At 36.0% G+C, this 20,477-nt stretch overlaps 1 protein-coding gene across 2 annotated transcripts in view; it reads left to right on the forward strand.

Moving 5' to 3' along the window:
- OBSL1 (obscurin like cytoskeletal adaptor 1) overlaps positions 1–20,477 on the forward strand; it is a 1,518,259-nt gene that overhangs the window by 982,790 nt on the left and 514,992 nt on the right. For both annotated transcript variants that reach the window (XM_044060562.1, XM_044060561.1), the window contains exon 14: positions 16,769–17,047. In XM_044060562.1, coding sequence (XP_043916497.1) covers positions 16,769–17,047 — 279 coding nt within the window. The remainder of the gene's footprint in view (positions 1–16,768; positions 17,048–20,477) is intronic.

The following is a 20,477-nucleotide window of genomic DNA, read 5'->3' on the forward strand; positions in this document are numbered from 1 at the left end:
CCCCAGGACTCCACTGAAAACAGACACTTGTTTTCCAAAAGGACTATCCTGGCAAACAAATGTTAAATAAAATAAAATAATAAATAAATAAAATAAAATATATTTAGCAGCACTGTTAATGAAGACAGTATTCGAATAATGTGAACATCTAATAAAGCCTTATTGAATGAACTACATTGTTTTGAGAATTCATTCTGAAAAGTACACAAGACTTAGCCCATAAAGGAGAGACTGGCACCTGTTCAGCACAAGTTTGGGTAATTAACAGATAAAGACTTTAGTTTCAGTCTCATTTCAGTTGTTTCCAGTTAATTGCAGTAGAGTACAGTCTTATCAGTTCGTTTCAATGGTGTGCCACTATGAACGGGATAAACAGTTAAAGTAACTCCCAAAACCCCATAGAACCTTGCATCAGCAGTCAGACTACATGTGTTCTATAAAAATTCTACAGAATAGCAGTGTTTTGTTCAACTACATTTGTTCTACAGACTATGGAATAGCAGCATTTTCATTCCAGTGCAGCACTCCATGTTTCGTTCAACTACATGTTCTCTACAGAGCGAGTATTCCAAGCAGCCTTATCAGCAAACCATCAACAGAAACAGCTGCAGTAAGTAACCCTTTCAATTACAGTTTTAGTGCAACAGCCAGCTTAACTTCAAGGTTTTATTAACAGTTTATAGTGACAGCAAATGTTTCATAACAGAATTTTCAGCAGCATACCAGTGTTTTTCCATAAATAAAGACTGTGAAATCTGTACAGAATAAGCCAGAAATGACTGCACTACAGTTTTTCATTACAGAAAAGACTTTTGAGTTTCGTTCAACTCAGCAGATGACCTCTACATATAGTCAATGCAGCTATTAACGAAAGTTCACAGCACCAGTGTTTACTTCAGAAAAAAACCCAAACAACTTCAGCAGACCAGTATTAAATGAAAGCAGTGTTCCTTCAGAACATAAAAGATATTTTCCAGTTAACAGCTATCTTCACAAACTTTCCAGTTTCCAGTGTGACTTCACATAGCCAAAAAGCAAGAAAAAGGTTAATAAGCTACAGATGATGGCACACATTCTTCTAGAACCATAAAGTTATGTAAGACTTTACATACACCTTTTAGTTAACAGCTCAAAAATGTTTAAATTCATCAGTAAAAGTCATTTCCATACCTGTTGTATAAACATGTCAAGTAATACTGCTACAGTTAAACCATCAGTAAATCTTTAATTTTAAAAAACTGGGTAAAGCAGTCTAAAAATGTTCTCTTAAAATTAAAGGTTATTAGTTCAAGAATGTTAAATATGTCAACGCAAAAGGGTTAAATCACAGAAGCAGGCTATCAGTACTGTTTCAGACACAAGTTCAGCATATACAATTCAACATACACAGTTAAGTTGCTGTAATACAAATATTCAGCATGTGATAAATTTTTGTTTACATGTAATTCAAAATACAGAAGTATGGTGCAGTATTAAACATACAAATGTCAACACAGTCAATGTACATAACATGCAGGCAATGTCTCAAGTTCACATTACTTCACCTAGTTTCTTATTTTCACAATCAAGTGAAAAAATTGCACTGCGTGGCGATAAAATCAATCAGAGTGCAGATTTTGATAAAGTAAATTCCAGTATAACTGAAAAACAGACTTCAGTGCAAGGTAAAATTGCTACCTTTTCAGAGCAAAATAAAGAAAGAATGCATTCCATAGCTATCTATAAAGGGTGTAGCATTCTGGCACCAACTCAGGGCATTAATCTGTCATTGTTTAAGGTTAAAACAAATGACAATATTTCATTGTTTACAGCCAAATCAACTTCAGTTGCACATAAATATTTATTAGGGGACACAAATGTAGTTTTGTCAGGATTTAAAGGGTCAAAGATTACAGCAGCTAATAGTTCAAAGTGTAACAGCTTTAGACTAGCTATGGACATGTCATTAGAGTTATATGCTGTTTTAGACTTCAGTGACAAGATTTGTGCAAATATACAGATTTTAAAAAACTGGTTATGACAGGAACATGCAGATTTATGGGTTAAAGATAAAATGAATTCCAATTCAGCTGACACAGCTGAAGTGCTCAGAAAGACATATTGGGTGTGGCTAGTTAGAAAAAAAGGGTAACCGTATACCTCTATGTCTTGCAAGGTATATCAGAAATAAGAGTCCAATTAATTCACAGAATAATGGATTTCCAATTACAGATTTGGCAAATTATTTTCTTGTGTTATTGTTTTGTTTAGCAGTCATTAGTTAAGAGCTTGTATTAAAGTGTTGCAATGCATAAACAATAAGCAATGATATAGACAGAGACAAAATAATGTTTGCTAGTTTACAGAATGTAAAATTTAAAGTCAATGCTACAATGTCAAGTTGCCAATGCAGTTAAGAGTTCAGTTCCTATGTGTTAAAGAGTACATTATGTAATCAGTTTGAGACTGTATATGTTTCGTACAGATGGCAGTTTGACACATCAGATCAGATTACAGCCATCTTAGGAGGCTAAATTAAAGACAGTACTGTATGCCATACGGCATAAGGCAGTATTGCAAAGATCAATTTATCCAAGAAAATGGTAGACAGTAATGATAAATTCTTGCAGCATTCAGTACTACTGAAAAGTTAAATGACATCAGCTAAAGAAACAGTTATGGTGAGACAGTGGGTGGAGTTTCACTCACAGAATAGTATGTTGAAATCTAAGGGTCACGAGAGAAAATGAAAAAGTTCAATAGATAAAACTGATTTTATTTAGGTGCAGAAATGCACAGTGTTACATTACTACTTTAGTTTCATTTGATGTTATCAGTTTGCTTACAGACTTGCAAGAGCTTATTAGCAGCAAATGTTTATTTCATGCAGAAAATGTAAATAAATTCAGCACAGTAAGCAATGCTATCAGTTTATAATCGTTAAAGCTGCAAATGTTTATTTCATGCAGAAACATGTAAATAAGGTCAGGCAATAAGTAATGTTATTAGTTTATCAGTTTATAATTGTTAAAGATGCAAATGTTATTTTAAGGACCTGATGCTAAATACAATCAAGAACTTTAGCCACCCAGCCTTGCACAAGAAATGAAAAGAAGAGGTTTAAAAGGCCTAACTATAAAAAAAAACACTTTGACATTAAAGCAGGCCTTCCTTTACCTCATCAGTGACTGGGACAATGCAGAGTAAAATTTGGCAAGGGCTGTTGTGCAGAAGTTGACTGTTTATGTGCTTCAGTTATTTCTTCAATGTTTGTTTAAAGTTAAAATGTATGCGTTAAAGCAAGTATGTATGTTTGCAGACAGTTATATAACAGTACTCGTTTCAGTTTATGTTTTTATCTATGTTCAGACAATGCTGACAGAAAAACAGATTTCAGTTAATTTTTTTATCCGTGTTCATGTAACACTATCAAAATGTTCTCATGTTTTCAGACAGTTGTACAACAGTACTTGTTACCTATGTTCAGACAATACTGGCAGGAAAAGGTACTAATAGTTTGATTACATGTACCAGTTTCAGTTATGCTTTTATCTGTGTTCAGTTAACACTGGCAAAATATATTCTTTTAGTATTAGTTTAGTTAGTTTCCAGAATATACACAGCTATTTTAAATGTTCAGCATATGCCAATGTAAATTTTATTCAAGGTTCAAACTATGACATTCATATTCAGTTATGTGTTCAGTATAGTACATTTCAATGAAGTCTCAAAATATAATAATAATACTCAGTTACGTCACATTATTCAGTCATTAGTTTTAAGGATAAAGTAACAGAATTACATCATTTAGTTAAGGATAAAGTGACAGAATTATTTTTACAGGCTTATTAAAGTAAGTTATCTAAGTAATAGGTAGTAATAGTTATTCAGTATACTCAAGCTATAACATGGCAGGATTAATTTGTTAATTAATTTACAGACTATAGTACACTTTACATAATTATTTTATATTAGTCAGAAAGTTAAAAAAAAGACACTAACAGAAAATGTAAAGGTATAGACCTAAAATACAGAAAGCATAAGTTTGGTAAACTATTAAGATATGTTATCTAAAAATAGGTAGTAATAGTTATTCAGTGTACTTAATGCATAACAGGGTAGGCTTAATTTGTAAAGTAGTTTACAGATTACAGTGCACTTTACATAATTATTGTACATCAGTCAGAAAATTAAAAGGACACTAAGACAATGCAAAGGTATAGACTTAATATACAGAAAGTATAGGTTTTAGTAAACTATTACAACTCATACATATTCATAAAATATTTCAGGCACATATTTAGGAGGCAGACATCTATTACAGCATATAAAAGTTAAAAAAGGTAAGTAGCATTGTAGAGCAAATTTAAATGAAAATTTATAGACAGAAGTTAACACAGGATATGGTAATTATGCTTCAAGACCACTTATAAAGGTATCTCTTTAGTGCAGATTTCAATTAGTCTTCAGAAAATAGCCATCATGCTTGATAGGCTATACAATAAAAAGAAACAGTACAATGTTTAAGATTTAAATCTATGAACAACAGAAAAACATTACATCATAGTACACTAAGGGACCAGTTCATAAGATAAAAAACATAGGTAATAAACAGTTTAACTTAACCATTACAGCATACAGAGATATAAAAAAACTAAGCAGGGTTAACAGTTCGTACTTTGTCTAACTTAAAGATTCACATAGCTAATGTGGATATATTCTTAAGCTTTTAATCTGCTGTAAAGGTAGTGCATACTTGCAGGGACAACTGGCTTGACCCCCCCACCCCCGCAGTGTAGACTTGGTTCCAAGCTATACCACTAGGTGGCAGCATTACTTCTAAATCAATCACCAGCTGCTTTTAGGTCTCACTGAGCATTTTTAAAATAAATCAAACACACAGGTTGTGACTGTTACTCCTTATTGGAAGCAATTTAAAAAGGTTACTTGAGTGAGTTAACCAATTGGAGCATAACCTACACATTTGCTAATAACAACCAAACCCAGGGAAACAGAAGTTATTTGCAAACAGTAAAATTGCTGCAAACTACCATACCTGAAGTAACCTGGCTGATTGTTTTTTGTGGGCTAGTTCCATCTGGTTTTGTGTGGCCTGCTCCGTTTGTCCTCACTATCACTCGGGCTCACTTTGCTCCCCTACCCTGCCCCCATTCCTGCCCACCCATGACTCAATTTCCTTTATAATTAGCCGCACCTCCTCCACCCACTTCACTAGCCAATCATACAACACAACACACCCACACCTTTTTAAATTCCCACCCCTTTAGTACTCACACTGTTACACCATTCCGACAGTCTTTCATTACCTTCTGAACTAACAATCTCATCTATCTCACACTACTCTAATTACTAATATACCTACTATTCTTAATATACTATTTCTTATTCTCCTTTCACCTACATTAGTCTTTCTCTCAGTTCTCACATGCTATCAAAGCACTACTGTTATACACACCAAATCACCCACATTCACTTTATCTCCAAACCACAACACATCTACCTTTACTCACATTTCCCCCTCCCTATCTAACTTCACCATTATTGCCACACATAGATTCAAATACTTCCTTACACCTAAACAGCATGTCGACCACAAAAACAAATATCCACACATGCACCCAATCTCTCCAATAATCAATTTCATATTATTCAACCTGTTACTATCAGGAGACGTCCACACAACCCAGGTCCTAACAATTCTGCTTAAAATACTTTCAATACCACTACCACCTCTGTGCTCTCTTCCACCTCTCCATCATCCATTACTAATACTATTCCACAAAAAAGACTCACCCTCTCATCTATAAATATTCAGAGTATACTTAAAAAAAAACAACACACTTCATGCTTGGATCACTCAACATAACCCAAACATACTTGCCTTGTGTGAAACCTGGTTAAAACCAAGTATTTCTAATTCTGAATTTCTTCCCCCTAGCTACAATATCCTCAGGCATGACAAACTTTCAAAAAGAGGAGTGGGAGTCAAAATCATGTATTCTAACTGCCTGCCTGTCTCCCCTATCTCTTTTCCCATATCTGACTTTCTCCCAGCTGAGATTATTTTAGCTGACTTTAAACTTGGCCACCATAAGAAACTTGCCATTGCATCAATTTATTTTCCTCCTGGAAATAATATCCCCATTTTAGAACACTTTCTACCCTGGATACCTAAAACTATCCCTTATGAAACCATCATACTAAGAGATGTCAATATTGACTGGCTGGAGATCAATAAAGAATCTCCTTCTACCTCTCTCAACCTGTATGGATTCACACAGCTCATCTCTTCCCCTACCCACCTTCATAAATTTTTCTCTACTGGTTCACTTATTGACTGGATACTAGTATCTCACCCCCAACATTACCATAATCCAACCACTCTACCAGACACATTAGGTGACCACCTACCTTTACTAATTCACAGAAACTCTGAACACCTGCGTAAAGCACAACAATATAAGGTGACCCGTGATCTATCTAGCTATTCTCCTGACTCACTAAATCACCTCCTCTCTACTATAAACTGGTCCTTTATCTCTAATCTCACTCATGATGAAGCAGTCCTGCACTTCAACAACACCTTTCTATCCATCCTCATCTCCCTTGCCCCCACTAGGAAAACTCGCATCAAATTCAGATATGCCCATGGCTAACTAAAACTACCCTTGCACTCATGAAGACCAGAGATAAAGCTTGGAAAACTTGGAAAGGCAATAATACCTCTTCCAACCTTATTTCTTACAGGGAACTTAGAAATAAAGCTAAGAAACAAATCAATCTTGATAAAAAGAACTATTACCAATCCTCACTTAACAATCCCAACTGTAATCCTAAAAAATTCTGGAACTCTATCAATAAACTTCTCTCACCTGGTACTCCTACCCCATGCCCTCCTTATTTTGACAAGACTCTTCTATAAATAGCAACCCTCCTTAATAAGTTATTCATTGAAACCATTGAAAACTTACCTGTAACTAACTTCTCCACCCGCACCTCTTTCAATCCATCTACATCTTCATCCACCTCTGATTCACCTCTCTCACCCTCACTCTCATTCTCACTATCACCTGTTCCCACCGTTTATATCAAGTTGCTCTTAACTAAACTAAAACCTAGTTCACCCTCAGCTGATAACCTTCCTCCATTATTCCTTAAACATGCAGCTACAGCTCTAGCTTACCCAATATCTATCCTGATTAATAGATCTATAAAAGAAGGCAAAGTCCCTGAAATTTGGAAGAAATTCCATATGCAAGTACTTAATCATCTGCTACAAGAAAACCTACTCACACCAACTCAACATGGCTTCCGCTCCACACATAGCACAGCTACCGCTCTTGTATCCTTTACTAATAACATTGCTCAAGTCAGGGATAATAGCAAAATGGCATCAGCTCTCTTTATGGACCTTTCAAAAGCATTCAACACCGTATATCATACCATACTTCACCATAAACTCTCCAACCTAGGCTTCTCAAACTCCACCACCTCCTGGTTCTGTGATTAACTCACTAATAGACACCAGGCTGTTAGATGGAACTCTTCCTACTCCCCCCTTTCTAGCAGTTAGTACAGGGGTCCCACAAGGATCAATACTGGGCCCTCTCCTCTTCAATGTATTTACCAATGACCTTTTCTCATCCTGCCCCCAATCCAGTCTTATTCAGTATGCTGATGACTCGACCATCATCAACTCTGCTAACAACATAGAAAACCTTCAATCCCTTACAGAAAACTCACTCCACTCAGTTGAAAACTGGCTGTAATCCAACCAACTACTGCTAAATGCAAGCAAAGCTAAGCTACTACTTTTCCTACCTAAAAATCTGGAACATGCAAAATAGATCTTTTCCGTAACATCCCTTAATGGAACTAAAATTTCTGTTGACACCCAAACAAAACTCATTGGAGCAATAATTGATGATGAACTTAAATTCAACCATCACATTCAAAGCTCAATAAAAAAAAAAACACCAAAAACTAGGTCTGCTTTACCGTCACAAAAACTTTCTTCCCTGTGCATCCAGGCCCATCCCTTGCCCAAACCCTGCTTCTACCATCCCTACTCTATGCTTCACCTATTTTTACCCATCTACAGAGTAACCTACAATCAAACTAGAAACCACATATAACAAAGTAGCCAGATTTGCTGCAAATCAACCTTACAAATCCTATCACTGCCTCTCATTAAAGGCTTTACACTGGCCTGAATTTTCCAACTTACTGTCTCAATCCCAACTCCTTATAGTCCACAATATACTAAACAATCCTAAATCTTGCCCATCCCTTGCAAATTCTCTCACACTTTATACTCCTCAATGCCCACTAAGAAGTACTAATCAATACTTTCTGGAAGTTCATAAGCCAAACAAAACCTTTGGGAAAATACTCTATTGTCACTCAGTTGCAAAACATTGGAACACACTCCCTTTAGCCCTTAGACTACTTAAAGACAAAAATGCCTTCAAGAAACAGCTTAAATATTTTTTCCTATCAAATTGGATATGTTCATGCTCTAAGCTAATACCCAATAAACATTCAGGGATAACCTAACTTAACTGTATCACTTCTAGCTCTCTCTCTTACTACTACCTACACATTTTTTCCCGTCGTATTCCATACTAGTTAGCTCATGTTACACTCAGTTCCCATAATCCCTTATTACCGTTCTTTAATTTATTTATTAACTTCCAAAGTTCACACAACTTTATCTGTATATTTACTTACTTCATGCCTAGTACCTTGCTTCAGCATTGTATTGACCTTAGTCTTAACATATTTCTGATTAGTTTCTTGCCATACTATGTGAAAATTTCCATATATGAATTGTATTGTATTTCTATTCATTCTATATAATCCTTTATTGCATGTTATGTAATTACTTCAGAAGTATGTATACTTAAAATATCATCTGTGTTTATCTTTGTTCTTACTATTTGTTTACTTAAACTTTTTTTGGGAGCTTTTCTCCTCGGGTCTCTGCTGAAAAAGGGCTTCTAAGAATGTAAACATAAAATAAATAAATAAATAAATTCACAGAGACAGATTAATCAGCTTTAAAAGCCAGAGAATTAAAGGACAATCATTTTCAGAATAATGTACAGGTTTTTAAATATATCACTCATACAACAGAACTTAGACTTAAAGACTCTAAAGACTATGGATCTAGGTAATATAAAAATCAAATCATAAAGTTAACAGACTTCAAGCCTGGTGAAAAATTGCCAGGTTATAATTAAACCAGCTGAAATCAAGCTAAAAAACTTCTCAAAAGCTGACACAACCTCCTAAGGAAGGGTATCTGTAGCTTCACACCACCGCCTCCTCCAGAGGATGCAGACAACTATGCTGAACAGTACACCAATGCAGTTTACAAGCACCTGTACAACTGCATGGACTCAGCCATACCCAATAGAGCTAAAACCTGCTCCTCAAGAAAACACAAACCTGTTTGGTGGTCATCAACAGGCTTTACAACAAAAGGAAGAAACTGTTGTCCAAGGGTAAAAGGGAACAAATTCCAAATTGGAAAAACTCCCTCCTTAGCCTCAACGCAGCAAATTAGATCACTAGTGAAAACCTCCAAGGCCAATTATGAATTGAAACTAGCCTCCATAACAAAGGGTAACCATAAAGTCTTCTTAAGTTACATCAGGAACCTCTGTGGCAAAGCCCAGGTTTTTTCCTAATTATTATTTAGCAGTATCACTTACACTGATCCTGTTAACTTAGCCAACCTGCTAGCAAATAGTTTCAGTGCAAACTTCACCCCCTGTCCATGCAAAGGCCCTATCAACATCGCAGATACTTGTCCTGCACCTCACATCTCTGCAGATCAAGTGTTACAGGCCCTATCCAAGGCAAAAAACACAGCTTCCATGGGACATGATAGTATCCCAGGATGTATTCTGCACCATTTCCAGCAAGAACTGGCTTTGCCATTGAGCACCCTTTTCAATGGGTTCCTATTACATGATCAAAGATGCATTCTGTTGAATGCATCTTGATCGAACGTAAAAGAAAAAAGGCAAAACAGTGAAGCGGCTTTTAAGCAAATTCTTTCCCTGTGAAAGAATTTGCTTGGCCGCTTCCGTTACTTTGCCATTTTCAGCACTGTAGTGCGATCTTGGAGTTGGTATATTTAAGTATGGGAGGTGTGGGGGGCATAGCCCACCATGTCAGGGGGTGTGGGGCCGAAAAGGTTTTTTTTTGTTTGTTTGTTTTTTGGAACAGCGATTTTTTTTTCTCTTGGAAAAAAATTGCTGTTCTAAGGTTTCGACATTATAAGCTTTCACTTACATGGGATCGATTAATCATCATTTGCTTTTTTAAGTATTTGATAATGTAATATAGAGCCTTTTCAACCACAGCCTAAGTACTGGCTTCATTCCAGCAGAGTGGAGAACCACCATTGTTATCCCCTTACACAAAGGTGGTGCCACTATTGACCATGGAAACTATCACTCCATTAGCTTGACAAATCTGATTTGTAAAGCCATGGAGCATATTATTATAGATCTCATAAACAAGGACATAGGCAATCTCCAAACACACACCCAGTTCAGATTCGGCAAGGGCAGATCTTGCCTGTTGAACCTGGTTGACTTCTTTGAGACTGTCACTAAGGCCCTGGATGAGGGAAAGTCAGTATATACAGCTTACCTTGACTTGGCCAAGGCCTTTGACACAATCCCCCACTCAAGCATCATTGAAAAGCTAATAGTAAATCCCTATCTCATCCAAAGGGCACTGCTATCCTGCCACTAGCATAACCTCTCAGGTGGGTGGCCAGCTGGCTCCCCGACAGGACCCTCAAAGTGAAAATAGGCACCTCCACCTTATATAGCAGACCCGTCATTAGTGAAGTTTCCCAGGGTTCTGTCCTGGGACCCCTACTGTTTGACATCTATTTCTCGGAGGTAAAGGCAAAGACAAAAGGCCTGTGGCTGACCAAGTTTGCCAACGACTGTAAGTTGGATGCTGTCATTGACTCCCCAGATGATGTTAACATACTGCAAGAGGGTCTCACAGCAATTGATGACTGGTGCCAAAGTCATGGCCTCAAGCTAAATGCAAAAAATGTATCATCATACCATTCTGCAAAAACACGACTCCTACTGATAACCACATCAATGGCAACCCCCTAAGCACACAACCTGTGTTGAAGACCTGGGAACTCAGGTTGATAACAACCTCACATTCGACCATTATGTAGCGGCAGTGATCAGAAAAGCCTTTTACTTGTTTCATCTCATAAGTAAAGGGATTGCGCCAGAAAAAGGAGGTTATTACCGCTCTATACTCCTCCCTCATTAGACCAATAATTGAGTATAATGCCTGTTTGGGATGTACCTCTCCAAACATTTGCACCAACTGGAAATGCCACTGAAATACCTCACAAAGAGAATCCATGGCCTCCAACACCTGTCCTATGCAGACAGGCTCAAATCACTATCACTCTACTCGGTATCGTACAGATTGCTCAGGGGTGATCTGTGTCTCGCCTACAAGGGAATCTCAGACCCTGCCATACTAGAGATGCTCCATATCCATAAGTCTAACTTCCTCATGCACTATCTGCTCAAAAGGCCTGAACCTAATATGTAACATTAACAAAACCTGCTGGAGAGACAGGTTTGTCTCCCAGAGGCTGCCCCGTCTCTGGACTAGACTTCCCATACATGTCAAACAGAGCACCTTGCTGACCCTATTCAAGAGCAACCTTGATGAGTGGATGGGAAACCACAAATTCTTCCCAGGGGTTCCACCTGTGTCCCTCATTGACAGGGGTGATGGGTGCTGACTGAGGTTTATTTTTGGGGATAAACCCTTGGCTAGGCTTGTAAGGGTCCCAGGGCCATTAGCCTAGTAACCTCCTATGATTCTACGATCCTATGAATCATAAAGCTGAGAGACTTCAATCCAAACAGGCCATAAATGCTCAAGTGACACCTACTGGTCAAAACTGAAATTACAGGTTTACCAAATTAAAAAATATATATATTTTCAGATTATGAGTCAGCATAAAGCTGTATACAGTAGTTAGCAATACAGCTGTAAGGTAACTACAAAAGTAGGCCCCTGTAAACTTTTGTAAGGGACCTTGGGGGCAACTGTTAGATTAGGGACTTCCATTTTAAAGTAGTTATTATACATTAGACAGACTAAAGGGTAAAATAGGCATATACATTGTGTTTCATTTATGCATAAAAGACAGTTAAGCAGAAAAAAAGAATAACTTTGCTGGTCAAGCATGAGGGACAGTTTATTAGAAAAGAAAGATAAGCAAAAAATGTGCAGAAAATACAGAAATACAGAATGTTCTTTTCTCAAGGGAAAGATACAATCTTGCCAGCTACAGAATGTTCCTTAATGGAATGTTACATTAAGACCAGGCCTGGGAACCAAGGCAAAGACAGCATGTAAAACATTAAAATATACTTCAGATGCAGTTAGGGAAGTCAGTTAAGGTTAGTTAGTTCGTTCGACCTGATATTACAGAAAAGATTACAGAGTACGAAAGTCAGGTCAAATAAAGACTGTTTCCGTTTACATCATTCAGGCCAAACAGAAGATATGTGCAGTAACTTTGGATATATTTAGCAGCACTGTTATTATCAGCACTGTTAATGAAGACAGTGTTTAAATATTGTAAACATCTAATAAAGCCTTGTTGAATGAACTACAGTATTTGGAGAATTCATTCTGAAATGTTTACAAGACTTGGCCCATAAATGAAAGACTGGCACTTGTTGTGCATGACTTTGGGTAATTAACAGATAAAGACTTTAGTTTCAGTCTCATTTCAGTTGTTTCCAGTTAATTTCAGCACAGTACAGTCTTATCAATTCTTACAGCACAAGAAAATACTCTTTCTCAAACTGAATACTCCTCAACTTTGAGAATTTGAGCTCAAACTCATCAAGCTGTCTCAGGCTCCTTTTATATTCCTCATTAAAAGAACCAAATGAAAAAGCAGGTATATGGAGCCAATTCTCAAAATTAAACTCTAAACTACACTGGGTACACAACTGAGGATTGTAAACAAAAATACAAAAAAGGAGGGAACCTCAGAACAAGTGAAATATGTTGCTTGATGGAATTTACAAAAAACAGGAACATTGTATAATGAAACCAGACAAGTGAGGGGGTGGTTATAATGGATAGTGTTGACTATTCAAATAAGATGTTTCAATTTCTCTCAGATGAGCCTACATATAGGAATAAAATGAATATTGCATACAATAAGTTTGATTTCATTCTTAATGATTTTGTTTTTCAAGGGATCATGAGTTTTGAGATTTTTCAATATTTAAAGGTATCCAAACCTTTTGCTCCTTCAGTGATTGGCATTCCTAAGATCTATAAATGTCAGAGTGACCCACCCCTTAGACCTACTGTGGCAGCAAACAACTCTAAAACTGAGCTACTAGTGGAGTATATAAATGTAAAATGTAAAGGGGGATGTCTGACAACAAGTTGCATATCTTAAGGAACTCCTGGCATCTCTTGCCTAATTTTAATTCATTACCATTTGATGAAAAGCGTTTCGTTTGCCACAATTGATGTGGTGAACTTTTATACTGTTATACCTCATAGTACTGGTATTGAATGGTTTACATCCCTGTTATGCTCCCACAATTCTTTTTCTACTACTGACATTCAGATTTTGGTTACATTGTTAGATTTGGTTATGACCAATAATTACATTTTCTTTGAAGGGAAATATTTCCATCAAATTCCTAGAATAGCCATGGGAATGGTGTACGCTCCGTGTTATGCCAATGCAATTCTTGTGAAATGGGAGGAATCGCAAATGTTTGCTTCAGAATTTGTTGAATGTATACATGCATATTACAAATCCTGGGGTGACATCTTGATCTTGTGGAAGGGGTCTGTTGAACAATAGCAAGCATTTTTGGTGAAATTAGAAGAACCCAAAGATTTTTAAGGTTTACTTATTATAGTAGGAGTAATTATTTAGATGTTACAATAACCAAGGATGCTGTTTTGAACTGTTAGACTTCAGCAATTTATCATTAAAAAACACTTTTTCCAACCCATATTTATATTTTACTAATTGTACCCCCTATACCAAAAGATAATGGTCGGCGCAGTGGTGCAGCGGTTAATGCTGTCGCCTCACAGCAAGAGGTTCTCTGGTTCAATTCTCGGTCGGGGTGCCTTCTGTGTGGAGTTTGCATGTTCTCCCTGCATTCGCGTGGGTTTCCTCCGGGTACTCCGGTTTCCTCCCACATTCTAAAGACATGCGTCTGGAGCATTTCTCCCCGGGCCTCCACTGAAAACAGGATCTGTGGAACCTAGTCGGACTTTCCCGGTCAACAAATGTTAAATAAATAAATAAAAATAAATAAGGATTATAAAAGGACAAATAATTCATTTGTCTAGGTCAGCTACAACAGCCAAGATTTTTTTAAGATGAATTAGATTACTTTTGTACATCGTTTGTGGACAGGAGTTACCCTGTTACATTGTTAAATGAAGTTGAGAATGAGATATTAGGAGAACGACACAATAAATTTGTGCCCATTCTTAAGTTAAGGGAAGATCAGATTGAGGGGAAATTCCTGTTATGGAACTCAGTTGACACTAATTCTGTTGTAATATCAGGTGGTGCTTCATTTATAATCCAATTCAGCAGTGATGTGCGCACATGGGTCCCCTTCAGATGGTCAAACTTTTAAAAGCTCGACTTTCATATGGCTGCGACCATATGATTGAACTTTTAAAGGTTTGAACGGCCTGAATGGGGATCTCCATAGAGTGCGGAATGGAAAGATTTCCCTTTACCGCAATGTAGTGCAAACTCGGAGTTGGTATATTTAAATAGCAGGGGTGTGGGGTGTGCAGGGGGACTTGCCCCCCTGCTAGCACTGTTTATTTTTTTTTTTGTTTATTTTTTTTTTCACACTTTTGAACACTCAAATGTTCGATCATATGGTCTCAGCCATATGAAAGTCGAACATTTAGATGTTTGATTATGTGAAGTGAGAAGGTTATTTAGAGAGACTGCAACAATTGTTTATAGTAAGGGCAAATCTATCAAAAATTTGTGGAAAGTAATACAGGTTGTAATTACAGAATGGTAGATGCAATCGTATGGGTGTATGTGGGCGTTGTCAATACTGCAGATACATACCTCAAGGACCTTATGTTGTAGTGGAGAGTTTTGATATAACTATTTGTTGTTCAGCAGATGCAACTGTGACAGCACCTGGGTAGGTTGCCTTGCAACCTGTTCAGTCCGCAATATATTTTATGTTGGTAAAACCAACATGAAGTTAAAAGAAAGAATTAGAGAACATCTGTATGATATCAAGAAGAATAAATCCACCAATGCCATTAATAAGCACCGTGCACAGAGTAATGAATTTGAGAGATTTGTATTATTTGTCATTAATAGGGTGGTGGGGACAATTAGAGGGGATGGTGTAGACAATTTGCTTGAATTTAAAGAACTGGTTTGGCTGTTGAGGCTTAATGCCTCTGTGCCCCTGGCCTTAACAATAATGTTTCTATGCTAGTGTCCTCAGGCTGTGAGCTAGTAAGGTCTAACTATTTAATTCCTTGGAATATTATGCTTTTGCAGGTGTGTGTGTGTGTGTGTGTGTGTGTGTGTGTGTGTGTGTGTGTGTGTGTGTGTGTGTGTGTGTGTATGTGTATATATATATATATATGTGTGTGTGTGTGTATATATATATATATATATGTGTGTGTGTGTGTGTGTGTGTGTGTGTGTGTGTGTGTGTGTGCATTTTTTAAATATTTTTTGAATTGTTCAAGAATTTTTCAAAATAACTTTTTTAGGAAACATATGAATGGTGAGTCTTAAACATTTTAATTGTAATTTCAAATGAGTTAATTCAGTATTATTATTCTTGTAAGCATCAGTTTATGTGAATATAAACTACTGTTTTTTTATATTTTGCATGAACTATTTCTTTAAGGACTGACTTTTAAATGCTGAGGGGGTTGTGACTGGTTGAAGTAGATTATTTAAGGCTGCTTGTTTAATGAATTTACAACTCTGCTGAAGTCCTGTGATATCGGATGAAAGCACTTAGCTGTATTTTGTTTTTCATTATTAAATCCATGGAACAGTGTTGTATGCATTGAATTTCATGGAATAGTGTTGTGTGTACTGAACTTGTTTCTAAACAGTGGAACCGTCCATCCTGGTTGTTCCTCGACTGCGTTTTGTGGTGTTACATGGTGGAGAATTGGTTACATATGGAAAAGTAATTGAATAATAATAGTAACCTCTTTCTGTATCCCCAATACATTTTTAAAAATTGTCTGAAGACCTAACATTTGCATCAATTTCTTGGCATAAATATCACAGCACAAAAACTTCCAGGCACTCCTCTTTACTTTAACAGTTATTACTTATCATAAATGGTAGTTGTATTATTTGTGAAACAATTCTGTAGAAAAAAAGTTGATAAAAATCTTTTCATTTTTGACATGTTGGAGTTAGTAATAAATTTCAAAAGTGCAAGTTCAGTATTTGGTCTATGCCCATGTGTTTACCACAGATTAGTATTTTTACATTCTTATTGTTTGTACATCCCAAATGTTATTGCTAGAGATGGTTTAATGACTTAACTACAAGAAGGCATAACCATGCGTCAGGTCAATACCACCATCATGGCAGCTCTGAGGTCCCATCATGAATTAGAACTGGTTCACCATGTCAACAGCATTTGAAATTATAAAATGATGCTTTATTCTTTTTCTTTTTCAGAAGTTCCTGTGAAGTTTGTAAATAAGCAAGACGTTCCAGCAGAGATCACTGTGATAGAGAACAGCAATGCTGTGTTATCAGCAGTAGTTTCTAAGGACAAGGGAAATGTTAAATGGTATCGTCACCGAAGTCCTATCCCAGAAAGTGGGGATAAATATGAAGTCCAACAAGATGGAAGAGTACATAGTTTGATGGTGATGAATGTTTTGAAGGAAGATTCTGGAATGTACACGTGTGTCTCACATGATGATGAAATGGTCTTTAATATTACTGTAAAAGGTAAGAGGATGGACACCTCTGCTATGGAAAACCTAGGTGTGGGGAAAGAGTGTAGTTTAATGGTTAAAGCCCTGAACTGTTAAATATTTTACTTTAAACACCATTTCTGTTAGCAGTAAGCAACTTAAAGAGTCACTGTGTGACATAAATAAACACTGCTTTTCCAAATCTGAATCAGTGTAAATCCATGTAGAACAAATCATGTAGACATACCTCTCAACCTCTTAGCACAATAAATCTGGACAAAGCCTACAATAATTGGGGGACAAAGGCCTAAGAATAGAGACAGATTTTAAATATTGCTATTATAAATGTAAAAAAATTCTAGAATAATAGGATTTGTATTAGCATGCATTTTTTGTAGGATACAAGGCCTGAATCTCAAATGTATGGTATTATTAATTGACTTCAATCCTCAGTGATTTTCCAGAAAACCACTATTTTTAGAGGAACAAACCAAAAATATGAGGCAAAAATCTGGACAGTTGAGAGCTATATTTGTAGACTTTCCAAACACTAAAATGAATGTCAGATTTTTCTTTTTTATTGCATATATTTATTGAAAAATTGATGTGTATCCCTTAATGTTTATATTCTCGCAGAATAATGAACAAGGGCAGAAATACTTTTGTCTGATTTTAATTCCTGTCTGCAAACTTAAAAAATGTTAAAGGTTTTATATGATTTATTTATTGTATATGTATAATGTGCCTTTCTGGTATGACTATTTGAAATTTATTAGTAGACTCATTATTTTCATTATGACAATGGTATCCCAAATCCTTCATGGTATGGTGCCATCCTGGCAAATTTTGCACTGATTTTTATTTTATCTTCCACTTTTATTTAAACGGCATATTTCTCTGATTTCCTGTGCAATACAGTCTGGTATGACCAGAAAATGATGACATCTTGGCACATTATAGGCATGAAAAGAGATGACATTTGAAAAGAGACGACATTAGAGAATATGTATTTAATGAAAAATGTAATAAGACTAGAATAACAGATGAGAACTGGGTGCAACAAGTTGTTAATGAGCTAATTTAGCATTTTATCGGGTTTGGCTATAATTCCCCAAGCAAAACAAAATAGTTCTCCTTCCTAATGCGCTTGCATTTTTTGGGAGGTTATGTGTTGTACAATGCTTAATTGGCAACCATTAATACATACCAAGATTGTCTTCACTACTTGAAAATAGAAGAAAGGTCTGAAGTGCAAATACAATTGAATTTGTTTTGTAGATTGTGTGTTTGTGTCTGTGGGTGTGAGATTCAGCATTTTCCATTAATGAACTGCCTTTCTCTCACTTTAATAAGGGGTCCAGATGTTGCATTAACCATCTCACCTCTCTTCATTCAGAGCCACTTTCCTACCATCTCAGAAACTCAAGCCCTATTGTCACAGGTCTTTGCTCATGTAAACCACCCATTTTCTGCTTTCTTGTCTCTACAAAATCATCTTTGCCAAATCTTTCCTGCACATGTGATTAAACCACTGTAATCTATTATCCTTGACATTCTCTGAAACTGGCGTTACTTTGACTTCCGCTGTCTTCATCTCTCTGTTTCACACAGAATATTAATTTTTTAGTCACCCTGTCCAGAGTTTGATGCGTCTGTACTACCCTTGGTTGTGAATGCCCCTCTTTGTTCTTGTATGCTAGCACCAGGGTGTCTGTTCTTCATTTACCTGGGATATGCCTCTTTCTCTCCATATAGCAATAAGTACCCTAAATAATCATTTCTCCCACAATCTACCCAACATCTTTATCATATCTGCAGTGACTTCATCTAATCCTGTAGCTTTCTGTGACTCTTTCCTTAATGTACTTTATACTATTTCTAGAGTGGGTTCTCCTCCCTCCTTCACTGTAGGCTGTGTATGAGGCAGTACAGCTTCTGTGGAGTGTCCTTCATTTAGAATCTTCTAGAAATACCCCTTCTATCAGTCTCTGTTTTCCTGGGGAATGGTGAGCAGATTGATGCTAGAATCCATTATGAATGACAGCTGAAGACCATCTTCTTTATCTTTCAGTTATTCCCTTGCAAATTGAAAGAGTTTCTTTGGATCATTACCTCATGTTTATATTTTTAACAGTGATTTATGCTCTTTCACACATAACAGCAAATGTGTATTTGAAGACGCTGATAAACAGTTCAATAAATTGTGGTTATACACATATTTTATAATGTGTATGGATCTATATGAGTAGATATATGCATATATCTGTATTTGTCTATACATGTGTGTGTGTGTGTGTGTGTGTGTGTGTGTGTGTGTGTGTGTGTGTATATATATATATATATATATATATATATATATATATATATATATATATATATATATATATATATATATATATATATATATATATATATATATATATAGATATAGTTGCATTTCATTTAGTCAAACATTCAATATATTGAATGTTCCGTTTACCTTCTTAAAGGACTAAAGTCTCTTAAGTTTTAGGTATATGGTACAGTGAAGAGTGGGAATTTGTCCTTTGCCCTGTTGTGTGATTTCAGAACTGGTATACATCATTAGTAGGGTATAGAGAGGTGAAGGGGGGGCTTGCCCCTGCATAAAATAGTTTATGTTCCATTTTTTGTTTTGTGTTTGCATATTTTCAGATCAATGTGTTTTGTATTCTAATATTTGAATGTTTGATACCTACATTCTATGTATGTTTTGGATGTTAACTGATGCAATGCAACTAATTATTGATTATGGTGACCTTTCTAAAAACACTGCTGTGAAAACATTTCTTTTCTTTGTCTAAGTTGATAGTCAAGTCTAAAAAAATATATCTTATCCCTGATATCACAAAGTAATTTTCAGAAAACTAGTGCAGTTATTTAAATCAACCAAAAAATTAAATTATTCACAACTACCTGTCCAGATAAAAGCAAATCATCTGTGTGCTTTTTATAAAAAGGTTACATAAGTATAAAACTTATACATGTTTAAAATGTAATATTCCTACCACCAGATGACTAGATAAGCAAATGATGGGGCCATTGTGGGACCCATAACTAAACCTGTTAGTAGTAAATCTTGCCATCAAAATAAAAAAAATGTGTATTGTTTGATTTAGTGCTCATTAATAACCTAGACGAATATGGATATTATCAAAATCACTCAGCCTGCTAAAATATAAATAAATGAGTTCAACACCTGTTGTTTGCAATGTCAAAGTGTACAATGAAACTACATAAATGGTTACTAAAAAACTCTCTGAGCCACAAAAACAGTAATTCTTTAAGAAATCTAAAAATCCCATGAGTGTTTCAAATAAAAGAAAATGAAGACTGAATCACTGGATTTAAAACACAGTCTAAATACTGCAATACTGTTTATTTTACTACTACTTGCAGAAACAATAGGCTAAAAGATTAATAGCATTTTTGTGAATCTTGGGTAT

Source organism: Protopterus annectens, chromosome 2.part0, assembly GCF_019279795.1.
Source record: "Protopterus annectens isolate FY-2018-M chromosome 2.part0, PAN1.0, whole genome shotgun sequence".
Classification (NCBI taxonomy): domain Eukaryota; kingdom Metazoa; phylum Chordata; order Ceratodontiformes; family Protopteridae; genus Protopterus; species Protopterus annectens.